The 27,326-nt window shown below is 36.1% G+C and overlaps 2 protein-coding genes and 1 long non-coding RNA gene across 3 annotated transcripts; 1 reads left to right on the forward strand and 2 right to left on the reverse strand.

Annotated features, from left to right (window-relative positions):
- Positions 1–846: 846 nt before the first annotated feature.
- LOC125276091 lies at positions 847–4,789 on the reverse strand. The gene is made up of 2 exons (XM_048203564.1): positions 4,432–4,789; positions 847–3,508 (listed from the first exon to the last, which is right to left on the reverse strand). Exon 2 carries the CDS (start codon positions 3,499–3,501, stop codon positions 847–849), a length of 2,655 nt encoding a protein of 884 aa, XP_048059521.1. The 5' UTR covers positions 3,502–3,508; positions 4,432–4,789.
- Positions 4,790–10,864: 6,075 nt separating this feature from the next.
- On the forward strand, positions 10,865–11,810 carry LOC125248833. The gene is made up of 3 exons (XR_007180394.1): positions 10,865–11,086; positions 11,263–11,370; positions 11,623–11,810. It is a non-coding gene; the product is annotated as an uncharacterized LOC125248833 (long non-coding RNA).
- Positions 11,811–16,206: 4,396 nt separating this feature from the next.
- Positions 16,207–25,159, reverse strand: LOC125248646 (gastrula zinc finger protein XlCGF57.1-like). The gene is made up of 2 exons (XM_048160731.1): positions 24,165–25,159; positions 16,207–17,337 (listed from the first exon to the last, which is right to left on the reverse strand). Exons 1-2 carry the CDS (start codon positions 25,142–25,144, stop codon positions 16,476–16,478), a joined length of 1,842 nt encoding a protein of 613 aa, XP_048016688.1. The 5' UTR covers positions 25,145–25,159; the 3' UTR covers positions 16,207–16,475.
- Positions 25,160–27,326: the final 2,167 nt, after the last annotated feature.

Genomic DNA, 27,326 nt, shown 5'->3' on the forward strand with positions numbered 1-27,326 from the left:
TAAAGAATTGTTGGTTTTTAAGCAAAATTCACACACTTTTGAAGGTTTTTTGATAAAATAACCAAACCGGGATATTTTCAATAGCTCAACACAACTGAAACAACAATTGGTTTCCCCAAATGTAACAGAATATATCACCAAAATACTGCGGGAAGTGAATACATGATCGAAAGTGAATGCATGGTCGAAAGTATTGGCACCCTTCACAACAAGTGTCTTTTGCTGTGATAAAAGCACACTTTTCATTTTTAAAATCCAGTGCTAAGGTTATGGGTAGTCAGACGTCAGCTGTGGTACCACCCTTGAAAAATATCAGCCCATTTCTAATGGACAAAAATCTCCAGTTTACTCACTATACATCTCTGTTGGTTTATATGGACAGTATGAGGTTTTCTTCAAGTAGAATCGCATTTATTATCCTTTACAAATGGGCTTATAATACTCAGGAATGCTACCACAGCTGACGTCTGACTATCCATAACCTTAGCTGTGGATTTTAACAATGAAAAGTGTGCTTGTATCACTACAAAAGACAGTTATTTTGAGTGCCAATACTTTTGACCATTCAGTATTCACTTCCCGTAGTATTTTGGTGATATTTTGTGTTGAATTTGAGGAAACCAATTTTTGTTGTTTCAGTTCTGTTGAGCTATTGAAAATATCCTGGTTTGTTATTACATAAAACCACCTTCAAAAGTTTGTGAATTTTGCTCGAAAACCAACACATCCGGAGGGATGCCAATACTTTTGGCCATGACTGTACCTTGAACACTTAAAATCAAGTCATTAACTTTAAACTTTAAAATTATGAAAACATACAAACAGAAAGGTGCTTACCATTTCAATTTACTGCAGTAGCCAAGCCCTTGGGGTCACCATCAAAGTTCTAGCAACTTGATATGCAGCCAATGGGTGGTAGTCGTTCAAAGTCTCTGGATCCAGGATCTCTAAATCTGAGTGACAGTTATCAATGAGTTGGTAAGACCGATAATGTTCCATGTACCAAGATGATAACCTTGTGGTGACAAAATACACTTTCCACCACTTGTCCACCAATATGTGTAGTATTCTAAAGAACTCTGGCAGTCCACTGCATTCACCCGCAGACACTATCATGTCCCTCACATACTGGGTCCCATACAAATGTACTTCTTTGGCAAGAGACACATCATCTTCATTTGGGTACTTCTTTTCTAGTACTGTCCTGAGCTTTTCATCTAAAGATGATATTTTCACTCTATCTACACTACCAACATGCAATTTTGGCTTGAACAATTGCTGTGTGTCAAGAAGATATGCCATGAGCTGTTGATGCTTAGTGGAAAGGGTGAGTAGTACATTCTTAAAACAGTGAGCATCATTAATTGCCTGTTTGAAAAAACTATGCTTAGACTCAAATCTAAACGTCCACAGATCCACTAATGGCCCAAAGCACCGTGTGAGATGCACATAGTGATCAATGAAGTGATGTTTTGGTTTCAACTTAAATTCAGGAAAGGTGTCAGTGAGTAACTGTCGATGGTCAGCCAATTTATTCCCTAAGTAACATAATGTTCCCTCTGATAATGTAGTAGACACCGTAATCTCCACAATCTCTTTAAGGTCCATTAAAATTTCCCATGACTGCTCTTGTTCAGGTATATAGCTCCCAATCAAGAGAGGTAGCATACGTAAAAGTGCCCAGTTTTCATGTCCGTTACCGTTTACCTTTCCAGATGCAAGGCTCGTCTTTGTAATTGCCTGTGGCTTGTTGACCAAATCAGAGAATTTGTATGGAAACTGTTTTATGCGGTTATTCAGTCCATCGAATGTAATGAAACCTTTTCTAATCAATTCTTTCAAACACAAACTTAACTCCACTGCGACAACACCTTCAAATAGATCATGCAAAAGATCAGGGGGAAATCCAGTAACTGGGTGGAAGAAAGACAACTTACTTAAAGCACAGGATGATTTAACTCCATTCACACATGGCTTAGGCTTATCAGTCAACTTGAGTTGTTCCACAAAAGAATCGTGTTGCGTCACAGTTCTCAGTGGAAAGTTCCTTGGTTCACAATTTCCAATTTGGTCTCGACTGATGCAACAAAATCTGCAGAATTTTTCGACATTAAAAGCTTCCTGAAAACCTGCTAAGCTATGTGCACCAAGGTTATCAGCACAGACACAGAACACTGTTCCCTTTACAAACGTATCTAGAGCCTCAATATACACTCCTATCTTTTCAAGAAATCCAAGATCCTTAATCAAAGGATAAAGAAAGGCATCATACCCAAATTGTCTGACATCGACAGTTTTTCCAAGACAAGCCAGTTGAATTAGGGGGAGAGTAGAGCGAAACTTGCTTGGTAAATTCAACAAAATCCAATAGACAGCAGTAATTTTATGGATTTTTTTTGAGGACCCCAAAGGATTACATAGTTCCAGGTCATCTATGTAAAGTCCTATAGAGATACTTGCATCTTGCACACCCAGAAGACCATTGTCTTTGTAGTACTGTCCATCTCGAAAAGAGCAAAATTGACCTGGGTTGTCCCCCTGACTAAACACCAACTTCTCCACAAAATCTGGCTGTCTCAACAAAGTTCCAAGAACCTGGATGATTGAAACATAAACAAATGTTTGTTTATGGGTTATTTTATATGTATACTCAGTAGGCTGAATTACAGGGAACTTATCTTTAAAAAAAAGATTTCTCCTGTGATCAGTGGCCAATGCACCCTTTCCTTGAGTGCTTACAATTAATGGATTTGTTTCCAAGACAGCATCAATCTTATGGAGAACACTATCATCTAATTCAATGCCATGTTCTGCAAGCACTGCTTTGAAACCTTGTTGAGAGTGAGATTCTGAAAGATGTAAAATGTCATTAAACCCCTCAACTATTTTCTGTACAGCGTGTCTACTAACATGCAATTCAGTTTGCATACGTAGAAAAAATCCAGCAGCCCTGTGTTCAAGAGTCTCAGCATCTACATACTCCTCCTTTTCTTGGACATCTGAATTTCCAGAACTACTTGGAAGTGTATCTTCCTCATTACAGATACCTAATGGTTGGTCAGAGGAATCTGTCTCAATGGACACAGGTTCATTTTCTAAGTCTGCTCTTAAACAGGTTCTGATATCACCATGCTTGTGTTTCCTACTTTTGTGTGAACTAAAAGTCTTTAGATTGTTTGTTTTAAAACTACATCTCAAGAAGGGGCAACACACAGTCTCATGTTTTTTTAAATGGTGTCCAAGGTGTGTGAAGAAAGACTGCTGCGTGCAGATTTCCCGGAATTCACATAGATCACAAAAAAAGGTGAATTTATCTTGTATTTTGGCTGTCTGACAATGTGATCTGGTCAAATGTGACTTTAAGGCACCAGGTGTTTTAAAAGTACATACACAGTCACTGTAAACACACGGCCAGTAAGCTCCTCTTCTGTGCTTGAGCCGATGGTGCCTAAGCAGACGCTCTTGACTGGCGCTGGCAAAGCTGCAGAAGAGACACTTCATAGAAAACCTAGCACAAAAATAAGAGGAGAAAATGAACACATACTTCGCAACCGTTTATGTTAATGCTGTTGAGCTTCAGGGCTAAAACACACAAAGGTAGGGCTGGTTATTGTTCAAAATCTTTCAATCCGGTGCCAATTTCGATACCTCAGTTTCGATACCGGTTCCTAACGATACTTTTTTCGATACCACTTTTATGAAATCCATTTTAACAAGATTACAGAACACATTACCTAAGGAAAACTGGTTTTATTTTTTCAGTTTGACTCAAACTGAAACAAAAAAAGCAAAAAGGAACAAAAAATGTTTTATAAAGAGCTCATGCTCACCAAAGCTGAATTTATTTTAATAAAAAATACAGTAAAACTTGTAATATTGTGAAATAGCATTACAATTTAAAATCTTATTTGAATATATTTCAAAATGTAATTTATTCCTGTGATGTCAAATCTGAATTATCAAAATCATTACTTAAAAACTTCGAAATCTGACATGTCTCTTTTCATACAAATAAAAGATATTCTATAGATTCAATTGATATATTACTTATGTCTCTATAACAAAAAAAGACGGAGTATTTTAAGTCTGTTTTGCTGCAATGTGAAAAAAAATCCTACAAAACGCGCCGGCGCGTTAACGGACTTAAGTTTAATGTCAATGAGCAAAGCAGACGTGCATAAAACAATGCCATCATTCATCGTGAATAACAAACATAACGGCAACACAAATCTTTCAATTACTATGTGGACAATAATTATATTGAGCTTAGCTGTTCAAAATAAGCTAGCTTCTAACCGATTAGCTAGTGGGGGATTTTGTATTGCCATAAACGCCTCGCCTGGTTATGATTTATCGCTTTTGTTTCCCGCAATGAAATGTAATACAAATATCAAATGCATATACATATACATATTCATACGATTAGCTTACCGTTAAAAGGAATGTTTCTCTTCGACAAAGACGTCAGGGAAAGTTACCGCTGGCATCGTGGTGGACGCAAACTTTCGCAGGGAGCTCCTGGGAAAATCCTTGGAAACCCCGTCGCAGCCGGTTGCCATGACAAATTTCAAATGAGCATGCGCAGATAAGTTGAACTCACTCTAACTGGGTTTCAACTACAACTTCAAAATAAACTCAACTCAGTTTATAAAATAAGATGAACTTTTCCTCAGAAACGTCTGAAAGTGAGTTCAAGTGGCTTACAACAGATAGTTCAAGTTCCAACTAGCAATTTTATTGTCAGTGAATGCAAAAATCTTAGTAAGGTGAACAATTTTGAGTTGTCGTTTTTACAGTGCAGTATCTTCAGTGTGTTTCATTCTGCAGGGTTCTGGATCACTCATGTTCTCACTGTCCTCTTTAATAAACTCAGTCTTTGCAGATTTCAGCTCTTCCTGATGCTCTGATGCTCGTCTGATGGGAATATCACAGCATTTATTGGAGAACTGATGTGGGAGGAGCTTCACTGATGATGTGATTGCTGTGGGAGGAGCTGATCTGCATACAAGTCAACTATATATATATATATATATATATATATATATATATATAGTTGACTTGTGTTGACTTGGATTAAAATATCCAAAAAACCACTAATAGTGTTATATATTTTGTTGACTTGTGCACTCGCTTTATCCCAAATGTTTCCAAGACACCTATCGATTTCTGGTTTTATTTTATAGAAGCCATGGAAACACCAAAGACGCTTTAATATATTATGTGTTTTATTAGACAGGTGAGCAACTGTTTGAAAACATTCATCGACAGAAAATTAATCATGTTATGTAGCTCAACACAGTAAGAATTATTGTTTAAATCTCGTTTTCTAGATATACAGCGTGTACCATGTTTTACCATGACTAATATCGATCTAACTTACTGCAGTGTGCAACAAGTGTCTCAGCCACCAAGGGAATGCAGGGTAGCATTAAAACAACTTTCAACATATATTTTATTATGAGGCATAATAAAAGCTCCACTGCTCTGCGCTCGTCTCTCATTAGCAATCGCTCCTCGTTCTACTCCAACGTCTTTCAGCCACACCCTGCTTCATACTACAGTAATGTTAATAAACCATTATTCATTAACTCATTCATAAATATGACTTCTGCCTGAATCCCATTGGATTCTTTTCCACCAGCTGTAGACGTGAAGACAACACCTCCCATAATTTCATGAAATCAAGGCATCATCAAGCTATGCTTTTGTTTGAATAAGTGGCCTCTAATGGTGACAATTACATATTGTGCCTTTAAGTGTCAATTTACAGCAGATCTGAAGACATCAGCATACTAAATGAGGTGAAAACAGGAACTATTGACATGAAATAAAGAGTCTTTTCAGCAGCTGATGATCCTCAGACTATCAACACTCATTAAACAAGCCATTCAGGATCATCAGCTGATCATCTCACTTTATTCAGAGCGTTTGCTGTTAGAAACACATTATTTCAGTCAGGATAAAAGACTATAAAACTGCTCTATTGAAATATGACAGACAAATACAACAATAATACAAAAACAAATACTAATGAGATCCATCTTCATCAACCACTACAGTTATATTACTACAGCAGCATAATAATATAACTACATTCATTACAACAAAGTAATTAGATCATTCAAATGTTAGTTTTGTATGTGAACTGACAACAATCATAAAACCTTTCAAAATAAAGAGCACTATCACTATTCCAGTATCAAACTATAATATTATTATGTATTTATTAATAAATAATTCTTTATAACATTTATGTTTAATTAGACGTATGGTAGAAATAAAATGGCAGCAGCAACACTTTGATTTCCAGAAAGATTCCCGCCAATTCTCCTCTTAGATCTCAACCTTTAACAGTTATTAACAGTTCTCACTCCAAACATCAAAAAAATCATGCAAATAAACACACAAAAGAACAAAACGTTCAGGATTTTGTAGGAGCCATTTTGTGTTTAAAAAGGTGATATGTCATTTTCATTTTGACCACTGAGTGGCACTGTAAACATTAGAGATAGAGAAACTGCGAAAACGCGAGTAAAACAAATGATTACAAATGTTGGACTCGAAAGTGTTCCTTACAACTTGTCAAATAAACCTAATCCATGGATATTGACATACAGCCGTATTGACGTGACGAAGTCAAGCTTATATTCTAACTGTTATTGATGCACACGATTTTATATATAAGCTATATTGTGTTATATCGTGTCATGTGTTAGCTATGTTTGATACGAACACAGCCAAGGATTCGCCAGGGGTGTCGTTAGGATTCGCTAAACGAGCCAATAGCGTTTTAAGTAGCCTATTTCTGTATTACCTTGAGTCTTTTAAACATATAGTTTTTGAAAGTTTGCCAAAATGTATGGTAGCATAATAATATTAATTGTAAACTCCTGTGGTGAAGGCAGCAGTAAATTTTCCTAGTTTGCAGAAGCACTTCTAATCTGGGTAGACTTGAATTTCTATATGAAATATGTTTCAAAAATTGCACACATGCTAGAAAACATGTTAATGTACTTTATATATAGTTTATTTATTATCCTAATAGGCCACAGTGAATTACGCATGTGATAACTAATATAATATCTATAGCCAATATTCTTCCATTCCCAAATAGGACTTTTGCCAATAAATATCCCTGTACACCAGATAAAGCAGACACTTTTATTTTTCACTTTGTTTTGAACATGACAGTGTATTAAAAATGTTTGTTGTAATGTCATTTTATTATATATTTCAGATTGAATGTGTCAGTAGCAAAGGCTGGTATCACAAGAGCAGACCAAACTTTTATTTGTCTGGGATCCCAAGACCCTTTGTAAAGTGTGTTTAAATACAAGTGTTTTTGCTAATTAAATATGTCATATGTCGTGACTTCTTCTCATTTGTGAATAAAATACCAACACCGAATCAGTTGCTCTTTTTTTATTCAAAGTGAAACTACTCTCATTATTTACTTTCATCTTTGATATTACAGATATGCAAATTACTACATGGTCTATTATTTTAGCAGCTAATTTAACATAAATAAAATTTTAATTGTTATGGAAAGCTTGTAGAATAGAACTAAAACATTTCATTGTGAATATACTGCAGGTTTGATCTTTCCATATAGTTTCATATCAACACTGTGTAAATTTTGTTTTTTTGTCAATGAAATGCATCATTTTGTGGGAAAAAAGATTGAGAATGTTTCCTAATAATATGAAAAAAATAACACTTAACTTTAGGATTTAATAAAGTCTCTATAAAAATATTTACCAACTGAGCAAGCAATTAAGAAATGACAGAACAATCACAGTGTTATGTATATATGTCTGACTATCCACATAACAATAATATTCCTCATACTCCTCATACAATTGTCTTCTCCATATAGCCTAAATATTTTTAAAGAAAACCTGCATTAGTAACTTTTAGTTTTGTAGCTGATCAATTTAACCACTTGTAATTCAATTTTAACATTATAATTGTTGTGGAAAGTGCATTAAAATAAAACCTTGTGAAAGTGCTGCAGGGAAGCTAATATCACTGTCTCATGTTTCTATTCATAGAGAGCATTGTGTGTTTTGCAGAAAAAGGATAAAGAAGGTTTACATTAATTAATGCAAGTCAAAAAAAAAAACGGAACATAAATCTAACTCTCAATGTGTTTTAAAAATAATAATGTCTGGTTAAAGTTATGCAGGCTATCTGAGAAAGCAATAGGGAATGACACAATCACAACTGAAACTTGTATTATGCAACCACAGATACATTTATACAAGTTATCTTCTCAAACGAACTAAAATCAAATCAAAACAGTTGTAGCCTACTAAAACAAACAAACTCGATGTTGGCTCATTCCCTAACGATAGACCACCAGTGGCCGTAATCACTACTTAAGTATATCTCACGACACAATGTAACCTACAAACTACTGAGCAAACATAAGTTATTAATAAAAAGAATCATAAATTAATTAGACACAGAAACACAATCACGTTACAGAAAACAGTTCTGTGATCCAAGGACAGTCTACTAACATTTTCAGTGGCGCTTTAACTCAAAACAGGAAACTCGTAAATATTCATGTAAGCTCCGCCCAGTGTCACCGAAAATCTCAGACACCGAATATTTCATAACAACGGCTACATAAAGCAAATCGTGACGTCACCGTCGACCGTTATGACTGCGGTCACCCAGCAAACAAGGGACGTCCCCCGGACGTTGTGAACGTCCGTTAAGGTCCGCGTTTGGTCCGCTTTGTAACGTTCGCTGGCGGACGTTCGGGGGACGTCCGCGTTTGGTCCGCTTTTTAACGTTCGCTGGCGGACGTTCGCCGGACGTCCGCGTTTGGTCCGCTTTGTAACGTTCGCTGACGGACGTTCGGAGGACATTCAAGTCCTTGCCAGTTTGCGAAAGTCCTACTGACGTCCCTCATCTGGTATTTCCATAACAACACTTGTAAAAAAAAAAACAGCGTTGCCTTTTATCAACAGACCTGACACCTTGAAACTCAGACAAAGGGCAAATGAAACTAAACCTACTGGATTTAAAGGAGGTTGTGTTCCTTAAAAATCCCTTAAACATGATAATGGATTTACAGAAACCATGATTGTTTTGTTGTGCAGGTTGATATTATGGTTTTACTTCAAGTAAAAATAGTTGAATTCGGGTCATTCTACAGAAAAGTCCACTTTTGGTATGACAAAATGTCTTAAAATGTATTTCTTTTTCTAACGTTTAAACTTAGACCACATTATTATATTACACATTGACTTTATGAATACAAATGACAGCTTTATGATTTATTATTATTATTTTGTGCATTTAAAGACAGCATGTACCATTTTTTTGTCACTGGTGTTACCATACTTCTCTGGCATTTTAAACATTTTTATGAAATGATATTTCTCAATTTTTTTCAGCACATGCAGTCAGAGTTACAGAAAAAAAGATAATGAAAAAAATAAGGAGATTATGTGTTTTTTTTTTCCATCAGGTTAGTTAAAAGTGATTGAATTCTGCTAATTTAATTATGCATGTATTTGCTATAACAATGGAAATATTTGAAAAACAGTTATAAACAAGTAATGCAATCCTTTACATCTTAATTCTTGAGTTTAGCAGAATTCAATGAATGTAAAAGTATTATCATGTCACATATGACACATTTTATTTAATGAGACAGACAAAAAACAGTAACAACAGTGACACAATGAATCACCAGTGACAGATACGACCAAAGATAGCATACTTATTCTTCAACTATAATCAAGGAGAAGAGACTAAATTTTTTTACATTTTTTATACAATCAAAGACTTTTCATTGACACTTAGTGAAAGCAGTCAGTAAAAGATCATAAACAACATTTTAAAAATGTCTGTAAAATACGCTGTCCGTAAAGTCGCTGCTTCTCAGCTTCTCAGTTTAGCCAAATACCCTCAATTTAGCCATATCTGACCAAAGGAGGATTAACAATAGGAAAAAAAGTTAGAATCACATTATTTATTGCTATTTTATGCAAAATAACTAAATAAATAGCTTTGAATAAAGTTTTTTTTCTATAAACAACACCAGTGACATTTTTCATGAAAAATGCATTTTATGGCTGCTGCAAGGTATCAATCCACATGTTGTCAATCATGGTATATTCACTAAATTAAGTAGTTTAATCCATTTGTATTCTAGTTTTTTAAAATTCCCTAATAATAAAGTAGGTCACACCAGTGACTTCAACTAAAAGCTTCATATGAAATTATGATTTTCTAATTAAAATTTCTGATAACTGAAAAGAGATAGTGGACTTTCCATGTGTCTTTCTTCATGGATCTTCAGGAAATAGGAAGAAGGTAGTCAATTGATGTCAACAGTGTTTTTTATTTCAAAATAAGAGATTTTTGTTAAAGGTAACACCAGTGACACAACACCAGGTTTTTTTTAATATATTTTATAATATTTATTCAGCATTTGTTTTTGTTTTTTTATGTCATTTACATAATATATTTGACAGTTATGCATACATTATTGTATTTAAACCCTGTTTCTGAGCTCAAAATAAAGCACTTTCCCACATGACTGTGGGGACGAGCACTTCTGTGCTGTTTGGAATTTTTATAATTAAAAAACAAATACCACATTGATGCGCAAGAAGGTTTAATTGTTCAAATATTGTTTCATATTAAAATATATATAAAAAAAATTTCAATATAAAAAAAAAAGTGTTTTCAAGTGTAATATTTCTGTAAAGGGACAGAAAAGTTGACTTTTCTGTAGAATGACCCATTCATTGTAAAATGAAGCAGTAACTTCAGCCTACTACTAACTAATTAAAGATGTCATCAGATCATGTGTGCTTATTCAGCAGTTATCATTTTAAACATCAAAATCATGATGCCCCCTAATAGTAGGCTACTGAATATAAGATGTGGGATAATATAAGAATGGGACATTTTATCCAAGTCATCTCAATGGTAAAAAGTGTCCCAATCACCCTGAACTGGAGCTCTAAAATAATGTTATTGACTTCAACTGATGAATGCAGCCAAAGAAAAGATGAAGAATGGAAAAGCACTTTGCTGGCAAAGAAATTGGAAAATAACACAGGTAAGACAAGTCCTATACCCATAAATACCTGTCAAACATGGTTTTATTAAAGAAAAGTTATTTAAAAAAAATTACTTTAATTTTTACACATAAGAAAGGTATAGCATGTGGCAAAAAGTGTAATATAGCCACACTGAGATACAAGCAAGTGACGATCGAGTGACGTCATTCTTTAGGTTACGCGCATGTATCCATGGCAACGCTCGGCTGCGTCGACAGTTAACGGTCCTGCCGGTGATTTTCTCAGATGAGGCCTTGAGTTTTCTCTTTCGTCGGTCGAAAAGGTATTTTAAATTTTAGTTTAGCAGACATTAGCTACCATAACCACTGTTTATCTTGTAAAGTTTAAATTATATGACAAGATTACATTTACAAACGTTTGCTGAAGTTGTTGTCCGTCGCGGCTGACCGTTAAGGCCTATCTTCAAATGTACGCTAATCTTGGTCTCACGAATCCAATTTGTCAGTAACAAATGTTTCTTAATAGACAAACGATACCTGAAACATTATTGAATGTGTTCATTTTGTCGTTTTAGGTTAGAAGCCATCGAAAAAACTGCCATCGGACTACCACAGCTGACAACGAGAGACGCGCGTGCACAACTGCATAACACACACACACACACACACACGGAAAGAGCACAACAATTATGAAACTGCTCATTTATTATAAATAAATAAATGTATTTTTCTCCTTACAACGTGTTTGTGTTCTTTTGTTAACCTAGAAGTAAAATAAAAAACAATAAGAGGACTTAAGCGAAAGTCCCCTAAACGTCCCGAATGGCCGCTGAACGTCCTGTGAACGTCCCCGTGAACGTCCGGAGGACGTCTTTGCGGACGTCCCCGGGACAGCCAGAGGACCCTACACATGGACGTTCGGGGGACGTTCGCAGAGGCCATTCAGGGGACGTTCTGGGGACCTTTTTTTGTTAGCTGGGCACGCCCCCACTGAGTGGTACAAAGACAGAGCGGCAGCATTGGTTTTCAGCATGAATGTTGCGAAAAACACACAAAACACATCCAAAATGGGAAAGAGCTTTGTGATTGACTGCATGGATGTGCAGTTATCATTTTGTGTCAAATTGTTGGATTTTGAGGTAAAATCATACCGTATATATTGTGTTGACAAATCATCAATTCAATATTTTCCATCTTATATTCTGCATAATTGGGTGTTTTTAAATAAACACTGACAAAAACTATACAAGTTTTAGGGCCAGACAATATGACGATATAACATTGATATAAGTGATTACCTATATTGTATTTATAGCGTTCACAGGCAGATTTGCATTACGTTCCCCAGCATCTAAATCAGGCACATATAAATGTCAGGAAACACGATTCCTGGCTGCATGTCAATATCCATGAATTAGGTTTATTTGACAAGCTGTAAGGAACACTATTGAGCCCAACATTTAGTGTAATGTGTTAGTTTTGCTCGCGTTTTCGCAGTTTCCTCTATTAAATCCAGTCACGCAGCAGGTTTTTTTATTACTCAGTCCAGCTGAGGGAGCGCGTTCCAGCGGGAAAGTGACGTCGATGCACTCTATAGGTTGTTTGCACATGATGTCACTGCTGCACGCGAAATGCGGCTGGAGGGCAGGGACTGATTTTTCTATATACAGGGAGTGCAGAATTATTAGGCAAGTTGATTTTCTGATCATATTTTTTTCCCAAGCACATTTTACCAATTCCAATCCACATCAATCTTAATAACTACTATTAATATTGTTTTTAATCATTTATAAGTGATATATAATTGTTCATGAAGGCTGGAAATGAAAAATGCCTTATATTCAGGTGTGCAGAATTATTAGGCAAGTTTTCTTTTACAGGCAAAATGAGCCAAAAAAGAGATTTAACTCAGACTGAAAAGTCAAAAATTATTAAATACTCATGAGAAGGACGCAATACTAATGCAATACTAGAAATTGCAAAGTTAAAGCATGACCAAGGGACAGCAAAATGCTCATTGGGTCAGCGGGGTCAGACAACAACAGGTGGAAAAGAAAAGACACATGTTAACTGCAAAATAATTAAGAATTAAGGTGAAGAATTAAGTGTGAAACCATCAGGAACCCTTTAGTCTCCAGCGCCACCATTTTCCAGAACTGCAACCTACCTGGAGTCTCCAGAAGTGCAAGGTCTCAGGATCTCAGAGACTTAGGTTAGCTAAAGAATCCTAAAAAATGACCCGCACTTGATAAGAATCACAAGCTGAAGTGTTATAAAATACATGAAGACTGGGTTTTTATAGGCCTTATAAACAGACAGCTTGAGAGTGACTCCTGAAGGACCAGCACCACATCCTCTTGTACCACTGTTTGAAGAATTTATCTTCCAGAATCTGGCAGTAAGTTTTGGAAGATCATTTTTAGTCCATCTCTGCAAGACAGACATTTCAGGATAAGAGATGGACTAAAAGTGAACTCAAACACCTTACTGCCAGATTCTGGATAAATTCTTCAAACAGTGGTACAAGAGGATGTGGTGCTGGTCCTTCAGGAGTCACTCTCAAGCTGTCTGTTTATAAGGCCTATAAAAACCCAGTCTTCATGTATTTTATAACACTTCAGCTTGTGATTCTTATCAAGTGCGGGTCATTTTTTAGGATTCTTTAGCTAACCTAAGTCTCTGAGATCCTGAGACCTTGCACTTCTGGAGACTCCAGGTAGGTTGCAGTTCTGGAAAATGGTGGCGCTGGAGACTAAAGGGTTCCTGATGGTTTCACACTTAATTCTTCACCTTAATTCTTAATTATTTTGCAGTTAACATGTGTCTTTTCTTTTCCACCTGTTGTTGTCTGACCCCGCTGACCCAATGAGCATTTTGCTGTCCCTTGGTCATGCTTTAACTTTGCAATTTCTAGTATTGCATTAGTATTGCGTCCTTCTCATGAGTATTTAATAATTTTTGACTTTTCAGTCTGAGTTAAATCTCTTTTTTGGCTCATTTTGCCTGTAAAAGAAAACTTGCCTAATAATTCTGCACACCTGAATATAAGGCATTTTTCATTTCCAGCCTTCATGAACAATTATATATCACTTATAAATGATTAAAAACAATATTAATAGTAGTTATTAAGATTGATGTGGATTGGAATTGGTAAAATGTGCTTGGGAAAAAAATATGATCAGAAAATCAACTTGCCTAATAATTCTGCACTCCCTGTAGGATTCCTATCAAAATCTCAAAAGTCATATTTTGCGTCATTTATGGTTGCTCACATCGATTAAACCGAGAACCCAAAAGGAGCTTTTATCATTTACATAACTTACATAGTTTTTTTAAAAACAACTTTAAAAGTTTTTTTTTTTTTTTTTTTTTTTTTAAACAACTTTAAAAGGTGTCACTTTTTATAGCGTTTTGCGTCTGCAGATACTGAAATGAATGGATACCTGCTTACCTTACTCATTTTTGACTTGGTTAAATATTCACTTTCTTGGTATTGTTTGCAAGCAAGAGAAGCCATTTGAATGGTAATTTGATGTTTTCACTTCAGTTTTGTAGAATTCTGTTTAATGTTGATCTGGTTTACCGTGAAAAGTGTCACGCTGCTGCTTCAGGTAGAAAATGTCCAAATAAATAAATGTTTAACAAGCTGACAGTCGATCTGTTTATTTGTTGGAAGGATGTAACGTTAAATGTAAGTGTATTTTTAATGTGGTCTTTCTTCACTTTCTCATATGACCATGGAGGAGAATCAGAGGCATTCGCGGACAGACACCGACACTGTTTTTTTCTTTTTTTTCTTTAAATAAATGACAACCAAAATCAAGCTCGTGAACTGTTTTGAAGTGGGTGCGTGCAGGTTACTCATTCACAAGCCGAATGAGAGTCATACTATCAAATGTTAATTATTACATCAAAACAAAATACAACCCTTTCAAAAACACTCAGCTATGGGATTATTTTATTAAGTAACAGGGAGTGTGTTAAATCAGTGACATTATTAGATTTGATATACGGCATCTCCCCGTCACCTCCTCAGCCTGCTTCCCTTTGTTTTTACACGTAGAAAATACGAAAATTGTATTACACCGTCCTTTTTCCCTTAACGATGATGTGAGCACCTGTTGCAATTCTCGATTCAGCATAAATGACCTAAAATGGCGATATTTTTCACAATCACGACAGAAAATCTAAATACTGCCCTAACTTCACTAGTAGAAAGGCAGCGCGATATAAACAAACGCAGACTAGCACTGAACGCGGCGTGATGGCAGCTTCACATAGCCTACTCTATATCCGTCTCCTCGATGGCAATCAAGTCTTTCAGTTCAGTGGAAAAGTCGCTTCTCTTCATAACATATGAATCACGTCCAACATATGTTGTGATTTTCTGTCTATTCTTTTCTAAACCAGCACAGAAAGTAATTTTCCCCATCTCTTCCATTCTATGTTTTACTGCTTGCCCTCCAAAGTAGTTGTTATTTATTTCCAATCAATAGATGGGTATATCAGTAAGTTTTACTTTAATGTCGATGAACGGCAGTTTAAGTCACCTCCAAATTGGTTTCAAGAGAAACTGGCAAAATTAGCTATTTTAAAGCACTACTAAGAGATAAAAACATGGAAAGAAAAAGAAATCATCAGGGTACTTTGTAGCTTTCTGAACAAAAATTATTACTATTCAAGCAGAATAAAATGAAAACAGACAATAACAAAGAGTTGTTGATAAAAGGATTAATGAGTTTAATCAATCAAGTAAAAGTGGAAATGAATAAGACAGATCTCTCTCTTTATGGCTTATATAAGAGAGTCAAAGCATATCAAGAGAAGAAGAGAATCAAGTGTTCAGTTTCAAAGCTACATGAAAGCTTATCTTACATTTGCATGGAAGAGTAGAAGTGGAAGAGAAACAAGGTCATCTTATGAAAAACTATGAAGAATGAGTTAAAATAATGTCAGATTCATGTCTCTCTTAAGAGTGTCATGGCCTCTTCTTCAGCTCCAGAACTTTGCCTTCAAAGTTTTTCAGAGAGAAAGTCTGAACCGCTTCTTCCCAGTGTGAATCTCATGTGAATCTTCAGCTTTGATTTAATTTTTTAATGTCATGAAGAAGATTTGTGTTATAAATCACTAGTTTGGTGAAGAAACTCTAAATGTCTAAATGACGCAGGTTTGACATGTAATCTTGTTTTTCGAGATTTTCTTTTTTTCTATTCTTTTTTTATGATCAAAAACAAAACCTAAATTAACTGGGGCCGCAGGAACTATTTTATGAAATTGATCATGAAAACAAGAACCAATCTGATTATATTTTAATCATGTGCTCACCGATCGTGTCGATTTACAGCAGTGAAAAACACATTTCTAAACCAACAGAAAATGAGGCTGTTAGGAAACTAACTTTGTTTCTCAGCAGATAAAGATAAACTTCTTATTGTGATTTCAGACTGTGGTGATGTGGTTTCTTCACTGTATGGATCTTCATGTGTATCTTCAGATTACTTTTAATAGTGAAACTCTTTCCACACTGATCACACGTGTGCGGCTTCTCTCCAGTGTGGATCCTCTCGTGTCTTTTCAGATTTGATGACACACTGAATCTCTTGTCACAGTGTGAACACTTGTAAGGTTTTTCTCCAGTGTGAATCCTGTCATGTACTTTCAGATATAGTAAATGACTAAATCTCTTGTCACAATATGAACACATGTAAGGTTTTTCTCCGGTGTGGGTCATCTCATGTGCTTTCAGATATATTAATTGATTAAATCTCTTGTCACAGTGTGAACACTTGTAATGTTTTTCTTCAGCGTGGATTTTCATGTGACTCTTAAGTTGTGCTGATTGACTGAAACTCTTCCCACATTGATCACATGGAAATGGCTTCACTCCAGTGTGGATCCTCATGTGAAGCTCAAGATGTTGCTTGCGTGAGAATCTCTTTTCACACCGTTCACACATGAACGGCTTCTCTCCGGTGTGGATCCTCATGTGCATCTTAAGGGGTGTTGATTGCGTGAAACTCGTCCCGCACTGATCACATGTGAAGGGTCTCTCTCCAGTATGAACTCTCATGTGAACATGTAGATAATTTTTGTACGAGAAACTGTTTCCACACTGATCACACTTATATGGCTTTTCTCCAGTGTGGATTTTCATATGTTCATTAAGAATTCCTTTTTGTGTGAAGCTCTTTCCACATTGATCACATGTGAACGGTTTCTCTCCAGTGTGGATCCTCATGTGACTCTCAAGATGTTGTTTGGTTGTGAAACTATTTCCACACTGAGTGCAGGTTAAAGATTTCTTGGCTCTTGTTTTCTTTAAAAATGTCTTTTTAGTCTTTGAGCAACTCAAAGGTTTTTCTCCAGGTTTGACATGATGTTTCTCCACTTCACTCTCCTCACACTCTTCCATCAGGTCTGAAATGCAAAAAAAGAGAAAAAAATAATTACCCTACAAAAAAGAAATATACTTCAAGTTAATTTAATTAAGTATACTTAGTAATGTAATGTTTAAGTATACTTTATGTGGTAAGTGCATTATGCTATCTCAATCAAAAGACTACATGTACAAGTATACGCCAAATAAATGTACACTTTTCTGTGAGAACAAGTCGAAGCATTCTTTAGTGCAATTTTAAGTATGTTTCTTTAAAGTATATAAAAAATACACTGAAAGTATGCTTTCTTATCCACATGATGGTAGGACAAGAAAATAATCTCAACCCATTGTCTCAGTTTTTACCCAAACTGTACAGTGCTGATCGCATTCATCAACCCTGTTACCAAAGTTTTTGTAAGAATAATAATCTCTATAATAATAAATCCACTTCTATAATTTATGGTAAATTCAACTTTATCATTAAATATGAGTTAGATTTTGCTTAAGTTATGCTTACAACCCTGTCAGATATTCTGGAAAGTTCATTTACTTGATACAGTTTGGTGTTGATGGTTTATTGATAAAAACAACAAAAATCCCATTTCTATTAATCTAAATCTTGAATCTTTCTAACATGAATGAAGAATAAACACCAAACCTCTTTGTTCTTCAGTATCTTCAGTGTGTTTCATTCTGCAGGGTTCTGGATCACTCATGTTCTCACTGTCCTCTTTAATAAACTCAGTCTTTAGATTTCAGCTCTTCCTGATGCTCTGATGCTCCTCTGATGGGAATATCCCAGCATTTATTGGAGAACTTGATATGGGAGGAGCTTCACTGATGATGTGATTGTTGTGGGAGGAGCTGATCTGCCAAAATAAAAAAAGTATATCAGTTACTGAGTTTGTTTTTTATACTAATGGACCATATATATATATATATATATATATATATATATATATATGTGTGTGTGGTGGGCATAGATTAATTTTTTTAATCTAGATTAATCTCACTATAATTTTGGAATTAATTTAGATTAATCTAGATTAAAATGGCTAATTTGAATTCTGCCTAAGGCATTCAGAATATGTGTGCTACCCAAATAATGACTAAAAGTAATCTGCCATTTTGTCCGACAAAGCAGTCAGGAGTTAGAAGATTAATCTCGGTGGACTTAAACTTGAAAAATTGTGTATATTGACATCTTTCCGCGTTTGAAACAACATTGATTCTCATGTTCATTCATGTTTATTTGATGCTATAAATGGACTCGTAAGAGATGATCGGTTCACGAGCCTCTTGAGCTGAGGCGCTACAGCAATCTGTCACGACCATGGTCATGGCACATTAAAGAGCAACAAAACGGTTTTTATTGTTTGAATTTCTTAAAAAACTACACAGTTTTAAAGCTGGGACTTTGTTTAATGTCATAAGTAACCTGATCTGCCTTGTCTGTCGACGTGTTGTCAGTGTCTTCTTTGCTCCGTGATGCATTTATCACTGTGTGTGGCGTGACAGCGCCGCGGTTTGTCGGACAAAGCAACAGTAACTAAGGGGGGCGGGGCTTTGCGAAGGGTCAATTCGGCTAGGTATACATCCGCGCCAAAATATCAAGGTGAAAGTCATCATAGCTTGCATAGTATAGACCCAGCTCCCAACTCAACTTTGAGAATAGATTAACAGCGATATTTTTTTTAATCGCCCGATAAGAGTCTTGCGTTAACGCAGCATGTTAACGCCGTTAACGGCCCACCACTGAGATATATATATATATATATATATATATATATATATATATATATATATATATATATATACACCAAATGTTTCCAAGACTGTTTCTCGATTTCTTGTCTTATTTTTTAGAAACCATGGAATCACCAAAGACGTTTTAATATATTATGTGGTTAATATATTATTTTATTAGACTGTTTGGAAACATTCATTGACAGAAAGCGAATCATATTATATAGCTAAACACAGCAACATTAAAACAACTTAAAACAACTAAAGCAGCTCCATATATAAAGCAGCTTTATATATATATATTGTTGACTTGTGGTTTTGCTTTATCCCAAATGTTTCCAAGACTGTTTCTTGAAAACCTTGATTTCTGGTTTTATTTTGTAGAAACCATGAAAACACCAAATACACTTTAATATTTTATGTGTTTTATTAGAAAACTAATTATGTTATGCAGCTCAACACAGCAGCATTAAAACAACTTCAAACACACAGATGTATTTAATATGATGAAACAGTGCTGTGTTACGTTCCAGGCAACCCGTAACCCGTGTTTTTCCAACCTTCTACCCGTGAAAGTGCACTGGAACAACAGTCAAAGCTGTGACTTCCCACCCGTGAACTCGTACTAGATCGATGCACTCCCAGTTACGGGTTCTGACGTCAAATAGCCTGCGAAACAACAATGGCAGCCCCTACGGATGCGGTGTTTATGCAAGTGCACAGTAAAATATAAGGTATAACAGCTTCTCTTGCCTTATGTGCCATTTTCCTCCTCTGTTTCCTTCAAATAAGCAAGGAGTAAGCAACTTTGGCGACTGAAATAATTCTTAATGAGCATAAGCCCCATATGGTCCGCCATGTTGGTTTGTTTACACTTTTACGCAGTTTGGCGTGACTTTCCTGGAACGCTACAAAGTCGTGAGTCGTGATTTGAAATCGTGACTTACGGGCTCAAAAACCTGCCTGGAACGCAGCGTTACTCCACATCGGAAGAAGCGGAAGCGAATAAGTCTGGGAATAATAAAAGCTCCACTGCTCTGCGCTCGTCTGTCATTAGCAATCGCTCCAGCTCCTCGTTCTGCTCCAACGTCTTTCAGCCACACCCTGCTTCATACTACAGTAATGTTAATAAATCATTATTCATTTGCTCCATAAACATGACTTCTGCTTGAATCCCATTGGATTCTTTTCCATCGGCTGTAGACGTGAAGACACCTCTCATAATTCTGTGAAATCAAGGCATCATCAAGCTATGCTTTTGTTTGAATAAGTGGCCTCTAATGGTGACAATTACATATTGTGTCCTTTAAGTGTCAATTTACAGCAGATCTGTGAAGACATCAGCATAATAAATGAGGTGAAAACAGGAACTATTGACATGAAATAAAGAGTCTTTTCAGCAGCTGATGATCCTCAGACTATCACACTGATCATACGTGTAATACCTCCCCTTTTAAAAGATACGGGGGTTCAACAGAAATTCAATCAGTACTGAAATTTAAAACCACCTCATCCAAACAAATATACATTTTACTTTTTTTATTTACACCAGTGCATAATTGCCACAAAAATAAACCATTGGTGTCGCCAGCCAATAGCCTACTGTAAGAAATAAAGGGCCAAAACACAGGCAAAACACTTGAACTTAGGGTCTTTTATTCTCAACTGTGACCAAAGGGACACAACTTGGGTAAAGTTGGTTTTATATTCGCACATTCGGACCATCCGTATTCAATAGCCTTGTCAATCACACTACATTGGACATTCAGTGGACATTCACAAGTAAATATGCCATTAAAACAATACTTGCCTATTTTGATCGACTGTGAAAAATGTTGTAAGTTGACAATCATTGGTTGTCAATATCATGTAGCTGCTTAAAATTCGCAAACATTAATTTATTGGAAAGTCTGAATTTATCAGAAGTCCGATTGTGCGAATATAAAACCAACTTTACCCATGTAGGGACACAGCATGAAAAAAATAGGCTAGCTTTGGCTTTTGGGGTTGGAGATGAATGAGTTTACAAAACAGACAAAAATGTTTAGAAATAAAAATAAAATATGAATTGGTTTCCACTTTACAAATTATAAGAATCAATGTGGCATTTAAAGACAAAAAAAAAGACGGTACAGAAAGACAACGGTAGTGGCCTTTATACCCCTGAAATTAAAACAGTAGCATAAGCGGCCACATGCATCATTAAACTATCACTGAATTGTCACAGTATTAGCTTTATCATAGATAAAGTCTTGAATTTTAAACAAATAATGCAACACAGATTACACAAGTTTCAAAATATTTGCACAAAATGTACAAAACATGAATTTATGATTCAATAAAACATAAATAACTCACCCTGAATTATTGAACACAATACGAATCTCAGAGGGTCTATTCAGCATTATTTCTCCCCTCTTAATTTGACAAGAAAAGCAGTACTGAACTGATTTACACAGTTTTCCCATTTTATGCCCAATATAAATTCCTTAACATATTACATTATGAAATGGGCAAATACAACACTTACGCTTTTGATTCACGATTCACAAATGAACTTGAGGAACAAACTCTCCACGTGAGCTCGCAATCAATCCTCATCAATTGTCGCGAAGCAACCGCTTCGGTATATGACTCCCCGATAATACTCAATTACAAGTGAACATTTACAACCTTTTGGCGTTAATCTCTCAGGTCACACACACACTCGGCTAGGCGCTACATCCATTCGCGCTCTCGCGAGAACCAACTCTCAGGCGTGATCTTGACTCACTGAAACCTTAAAGGGCCAGTATCATAATGTGTTATCAGGGTATACACTGTAAATGTAATCTTCATAATGTAGGATGTTGATCTTAATTAGAGATTTCAGGTAATTTTTCCCCCGGTTACACATAAGAAAACTTTGTCTTTGTCTCTGCAGTCAATAAATGAAACTAATGATAAATCAATGATAAACTTTAGATGAGCTGGAATAAGGAGTGATGAGCCAAGTGTATATCCACAATGTATTTTGAGAGCGATGCAATGATATAATCCAGTGAGTGAGGAGTGAAGACGGTCAATGGCATTTGGCGAATTGTTGAGGTGAATGCTGAGTTAATTAAGCCATATGCGCCGCTACCGTGTGGTCTTTTACCTTTCACCTGCTCGTGCTACCCTGGAGACGTGCACGAGTATTATCGTGACAGCAATGCAACAAAACACGAGGTAACATTAAAATAAACAAAATGTCCTTTCTACAAATGAAAGCAAAATAGTTCACATTAGTGATGGGGCGGTTGATACCGGAGCTCCGATGCTCCGACGCAGTTTTCAAAGCACTTTTGTATCACACATTGTACCGATGCTTGTATCGAAATGACAATACCACGTGATTGATGACGTTTGAAGCTTCAAACGTCATGCAGTATCGGAAAGTCGAGACAGCTGGTTTGAAAACATTGGCGCTTCACTGAAAGGAAAATGCGTTTAATCATGTTTTATTGCTGGGGTCTCAGAGACCCCGAACAGAACATAAGGGTTAAACAGCTCATCTAAAATATTTATTAACTACTCATGTCAGTTATGATCACATCATTGTATTTTATATTATTGATCAAATATGTGAATCCTTTGACCATGCAGGTTACACATGACACGAGTGGTGATCTCATTGTCACAAATTAATTTAAATGAGATTACATCAGATTAGATAAAAACAGATTCAAGACAAGAGTGATTCTGTATGTCACGGACTTGAAGCTTTGGTCACGTGATTTTTCAAACCGTAGATCTGCTCTGCAATGATTTAGATATGAGGCTTGTTCGACTTGATGCAGCGCCGCAAAGACCGATCGGCGGCTGACTTGAAGCAGTGCATGCCGGTAAGACATGTTGTCCGACTTGAGACAGCGCTGACGTCATGTGACTGTGACGTGTGGCTTTAAAGTACCGCGAGAGCGATTCGAGACAGCCGCCTGAGTTAGCCAGTGCAGTTTCTCAAGAGGAGCTGCACGAGCGCTGATGACGACACAGCTGTTTCATGATTGGCCGGATTCACCGCATGACAACAATCACGTGTGTTTCGTGTTTATTTTCACGCCTTCAGCTCCACTAATGCTCAAAAATCTGTTTTTATGACAGTTAAAGCTCTTTTCATGTAGTCGCGATGTTGTATTGTGTCATGTTTATCAAAATAAAACGGATAAAAAACGTAGATCCCACTACATTGTTATTTAAATAACATATGCTTATGTTGAACTTTATTCTTATAAAAACAGACGCTGTAAGCAGTACATAAAGTTTTGAATGAAAAAAGTCTCTGAAACATCAGTGTATTAGTCAAATATTGCATTTATTTCACTTCAGCTGTGATAAAGTATGCAAACCGATGCAAACGCAGCGCGAGCATCACTACGGGAAGCAGAAAGTGTCCGACTTCACGTCTCCATTTTCAGCTCCTCCCCGCCTGCACGTGGCTAATCTTGCCAATCGTTTACATCCAACCGCAGCCGATGTCGAACACACCTATGGTTAAGAAAACAAGTCTGACCACCAGATGTCACTAATGCGCACTGTGTTAAAAGCTTCGAGTAATGAACCATTTTTCGGCACAATTTGATGAAAGCCTCAAACGCTTCAGAAAGCCTCGGTTTCCCATCACTAGTTCACATCACTCAAATGTGTTTTTTTTTTTACAAATACAAGTCATAATTGGCAAATACTCACATTGAGCGTAAATTCTCAATGAGTTCTCAAAACTGGACATTAATACGAGTAGAATTAGGGAGCGTCAGTTCAACCATCCATGCGGTTTCCCTCTACCAAACAACCTGACTTGCTTGTATGTAACTAGGGCTTTTATATATATGGTAGCTATAGTGACTAGCGCCCTCAAGCGGCTCCTAGTGGAATTACCCTTGACCCAGATATACCTCTTAATTCAATAAAAAGAGAAAAAAAATACAATAAAAAAAAAAAAAAACTGGTAACGTTTAGACTGTTACATATGTGTGCGGCTTCTCTCTGCTGTGAATCCTCTCATGTCTTTTCAGAGATGATGACACATTGAATCTCTTGTCACAGTGTGAACACTTGTAAGGTTTTTCTCCAGTGTGAATCCTCTGGTGCCTTTTTAAATCACCCACTGTATTAAAAGTTTTCTCACACTGAAAGCACATATAATCTCTCACACCAGTATGAAGTTTCTGATGTCTCTGTAAATATAACAGCTGTGAAAAACTCTTTCCACACACAGAACATGAATGTGGCTTCTCCTTCGTATGAACAGTCAGGTGAGCCTTCAGGTTTGATGAGGTAACAAATGTTTTGCTGCACTGATCACATGCGAACGGCTTCACTCCAGTGTGGATCATCATGTGAACATCAAGACTATTTTTGCTTGAGAAACTCTTTTCACACTGATCACATATAAACTGTTTTTCTCCAGTGTGGATTTTCATGTGACTCTTAAGTTGTGTTGATTGACTGAAACTCTTCCCACATTGATCGCATGCAAATGGCTTTTCTCCAGTGTGGATCCTCATGTGTATCTGAAGACATTGCTTTTGTGAGAATCTCTTGTCACACCATTCACACATGAATGGCTTCTGTCCGGTGTGGATTTTCATGTGTCCTTTAAGGCTTGCTGATTGTGTGAAACCTTTCCCACATTGATCACACTTAAATGGCTTTTCTCCAGTATGGATCCTCATGTGCATCTTAAGGCTTGCTGATTGCGTGAAACTCTTTCCACACTGATCACATGTGAACGGTCTCTCTCCAGTATGAACTCTCATGTGAATCTCAAAATGTTGTTTGGTTGAGGAACTCTTTCCACACTGAGTGCAGGTGAAAGATTTCTTGGTTCTTCTTTTCTTTAAAAATGTCGTTTTAGTCTTTGAGCGACTCAAAGGTTTTTCTCCAGGTTTGACATGATGTTCCTCCTCCACTTCACTCAGTTCTTCACTCTCCTCCTCCTCTTCAATCATATCTAAAAATGGAAGGAAAAAAAAGAGAAAATGTCCTCAATGTTTGATGTCCTTTTCAGTACATCAAAATAATTCACATAAATTAAAGAGAGAAATATGAAGTGAAAGAACATACAACTGAACCCTGACGTAACAAAGCAGACAGCTGCTATAAAATATTACGAACACTTTAATGCTTATATAAATGAATTATACGTGACTGAAAGTTTCCATGAATGAGGTACACTGATCTTCCTTTTATATTATTTTTAAAACATTATAGACAAATCTCACTTTTCTAATGTGATATTTACATTAAAATATATAATACTTTAATATTTTGACACCAACTTTTAGATATTTAACCTGTGTAACCCTGTTAAACATGACATGATTTTCCTCATTTTAAGGAAAATGGGAATTTCTCATTTCTTAAATTGTGACACCCAGGAAGTGACATCATTTAGGCTCTTTCTACAGTATGATGGAAGGACAAGAAACTAATCAACTTTATCAGTAAATATGAATCAGATTTTGATTAAGTTATGCTTACAACCCTGTCAGATATTCTGAAAAGTTCATATAATTTGGTGTTTATGGTTTAATTGATAAAAACAACAAAAATCCCATTTCTATTAATCTAAATCTTGAATCTTTCTAACATGAATGAAGAATAAACACCAACCTCTTTGTTCTTCAGTATCTTCAGTGTGTTTCATTCTGCAGGGTTCTGGATCACTCATGTTCTCACTGTCCTCTTTAATAAACTCAGTCTTTGCAGATTTCAGCTCCTCCTGATGCTCTGATGCTCAGTCTGATGGGAATATCCCAGCATTTATTGGAGAACTGATGTGGGAGGAGTTTCAATGGTGATGTGATTGTTGTGGGAGGAGCTTCATTGACGATGTGATTGTTGTGGGAGGAGCTGATCTGCCAAAATAAAAAAAAGTATATCAGTTATATATACACACACATACACAACACATGTATAAATGCAATGTCAATTCTTGTATAAATAATAGTCAGAAAAACAGTTGAAAGCATAAAAACAAAATAAGTAGATATTTGTAACCAACAACAACTTTCTCAGTCTATTGACACCAATGAAATAAGCTTATAAGATTATATATATATTATATATATATATATATATATATATATATATATATATATATATTGTTGACTTGTGTATTTGCTTTATCCCAAATGTTTCCAAGACTGTTTCTCGATTTCTCAAAACCTCGATTTCTGGTTTTATTTTGTAGAATCCATGGAAACACCAAAGACGCTTTAATATATTATGTGTTTTATTAGACAGGTGAGCAACTGTTTGGAAACATTCATCGACAGAAAGCGAATCATGTTATGAAGCTCAACACAGCAACATTAAAACAACTTCAAACACACAGATGTATTTAATATGATGAAACAGTGCTGTGTTACTCCACATTGGAAGAAGCGGAAGCGATCGTCTGGGAATAATAAAAGCTCCACTGCTCTGCGCTCGTCTCTCATTAGCAATCGCTCCAGCTCCTCATTCTGCTCCAACGTCTTTCAGCCACACCCTGCTTCAGACTACAGTAATGTTAATAAATCATTATTCATTAGCTCATCCATAACTATGACTTCTGCCTGAATCCCATTGGATACTTTTCCACCGGCTGTAGACGTGAAGACAACACCTCTCATAATTCTGTGAAATCAAGGCATCATCAAGCTATGCTTTTGTTTGAATAAGTGGCCTCTAATGGTGACAATTACATACTGTGCCTTTAAGTGTCAATTTACAGCAGATCTGAAGACATCAGCATAATAAATGAGGTGAAAACAGGAACTATTGACATGTAATAAAGAGTCTTTTCAGCAGCTGATGATCCTCAGACTATCAACACTCATTAAACAAGCCGTTCAGGATCATCAGCAGATCATCTCACTTTATTCTGAGTGTTTGCTGTTAGAAACACATTATTTCAGTCAGGATAAAAGACTATAAAACTGTTCATCAACCACTACAGCTAAATAACTACAGCAGCATAATAATATGTCCATATGAATCTAAATACAGTTGGATTTTGTAACTACATTCATTACAACAAAGTAATTAGATCATTCAAATGTTACAGTTTTGTATGTGCAGAAACCAACATCATAAAACCTATAACAATAAAAAACACCAGCAATATTTTTCAGTGTCAAACTTTAT

This window comes from Megalobrama amblycephala, linkage group LG1, assembly GCF_018812025.1.
Source record: "Megalobrama amblycephala isolate DHTTF-2021 linkage group LG1, ASM1881202v1, whole genome shotgun sequence".
Lineage (NCBI taxonomy): Eukaryota > Metazoa > Chordata > Actinopteri > Cypriniformes > Xenocyprididae > Megalobrama > Megalobrama amblycephala.

What these genes read in the sequence shown, in the direction of transcription:
- LOC125276091 (XM_048203564.1), bottom strand. Translation starts at nt 3,501, where the DNA reads ATGAAGTGTCTCTTCTGCAGCTTTGCCAGCGCCAGTCAAGAGCGTCTG.
- LOC125248646 (XM_048160731.1), bottom strand. Translation starts at nt 25,144, where the DNA reads ATGATTGAAGAGGAGGAGGAGAGTGAAGAACTGAGTGAAGTGGAGGAG. An exon ending in AGCAGAGAGAAGCCGCACAC is followed by an intron (nt 17,338 to 24,164) that starts ATATGTAACAGT and finishes GAAATCTTTAAC; the next exon opens with CTGCACTCAGTGTGGAAATA.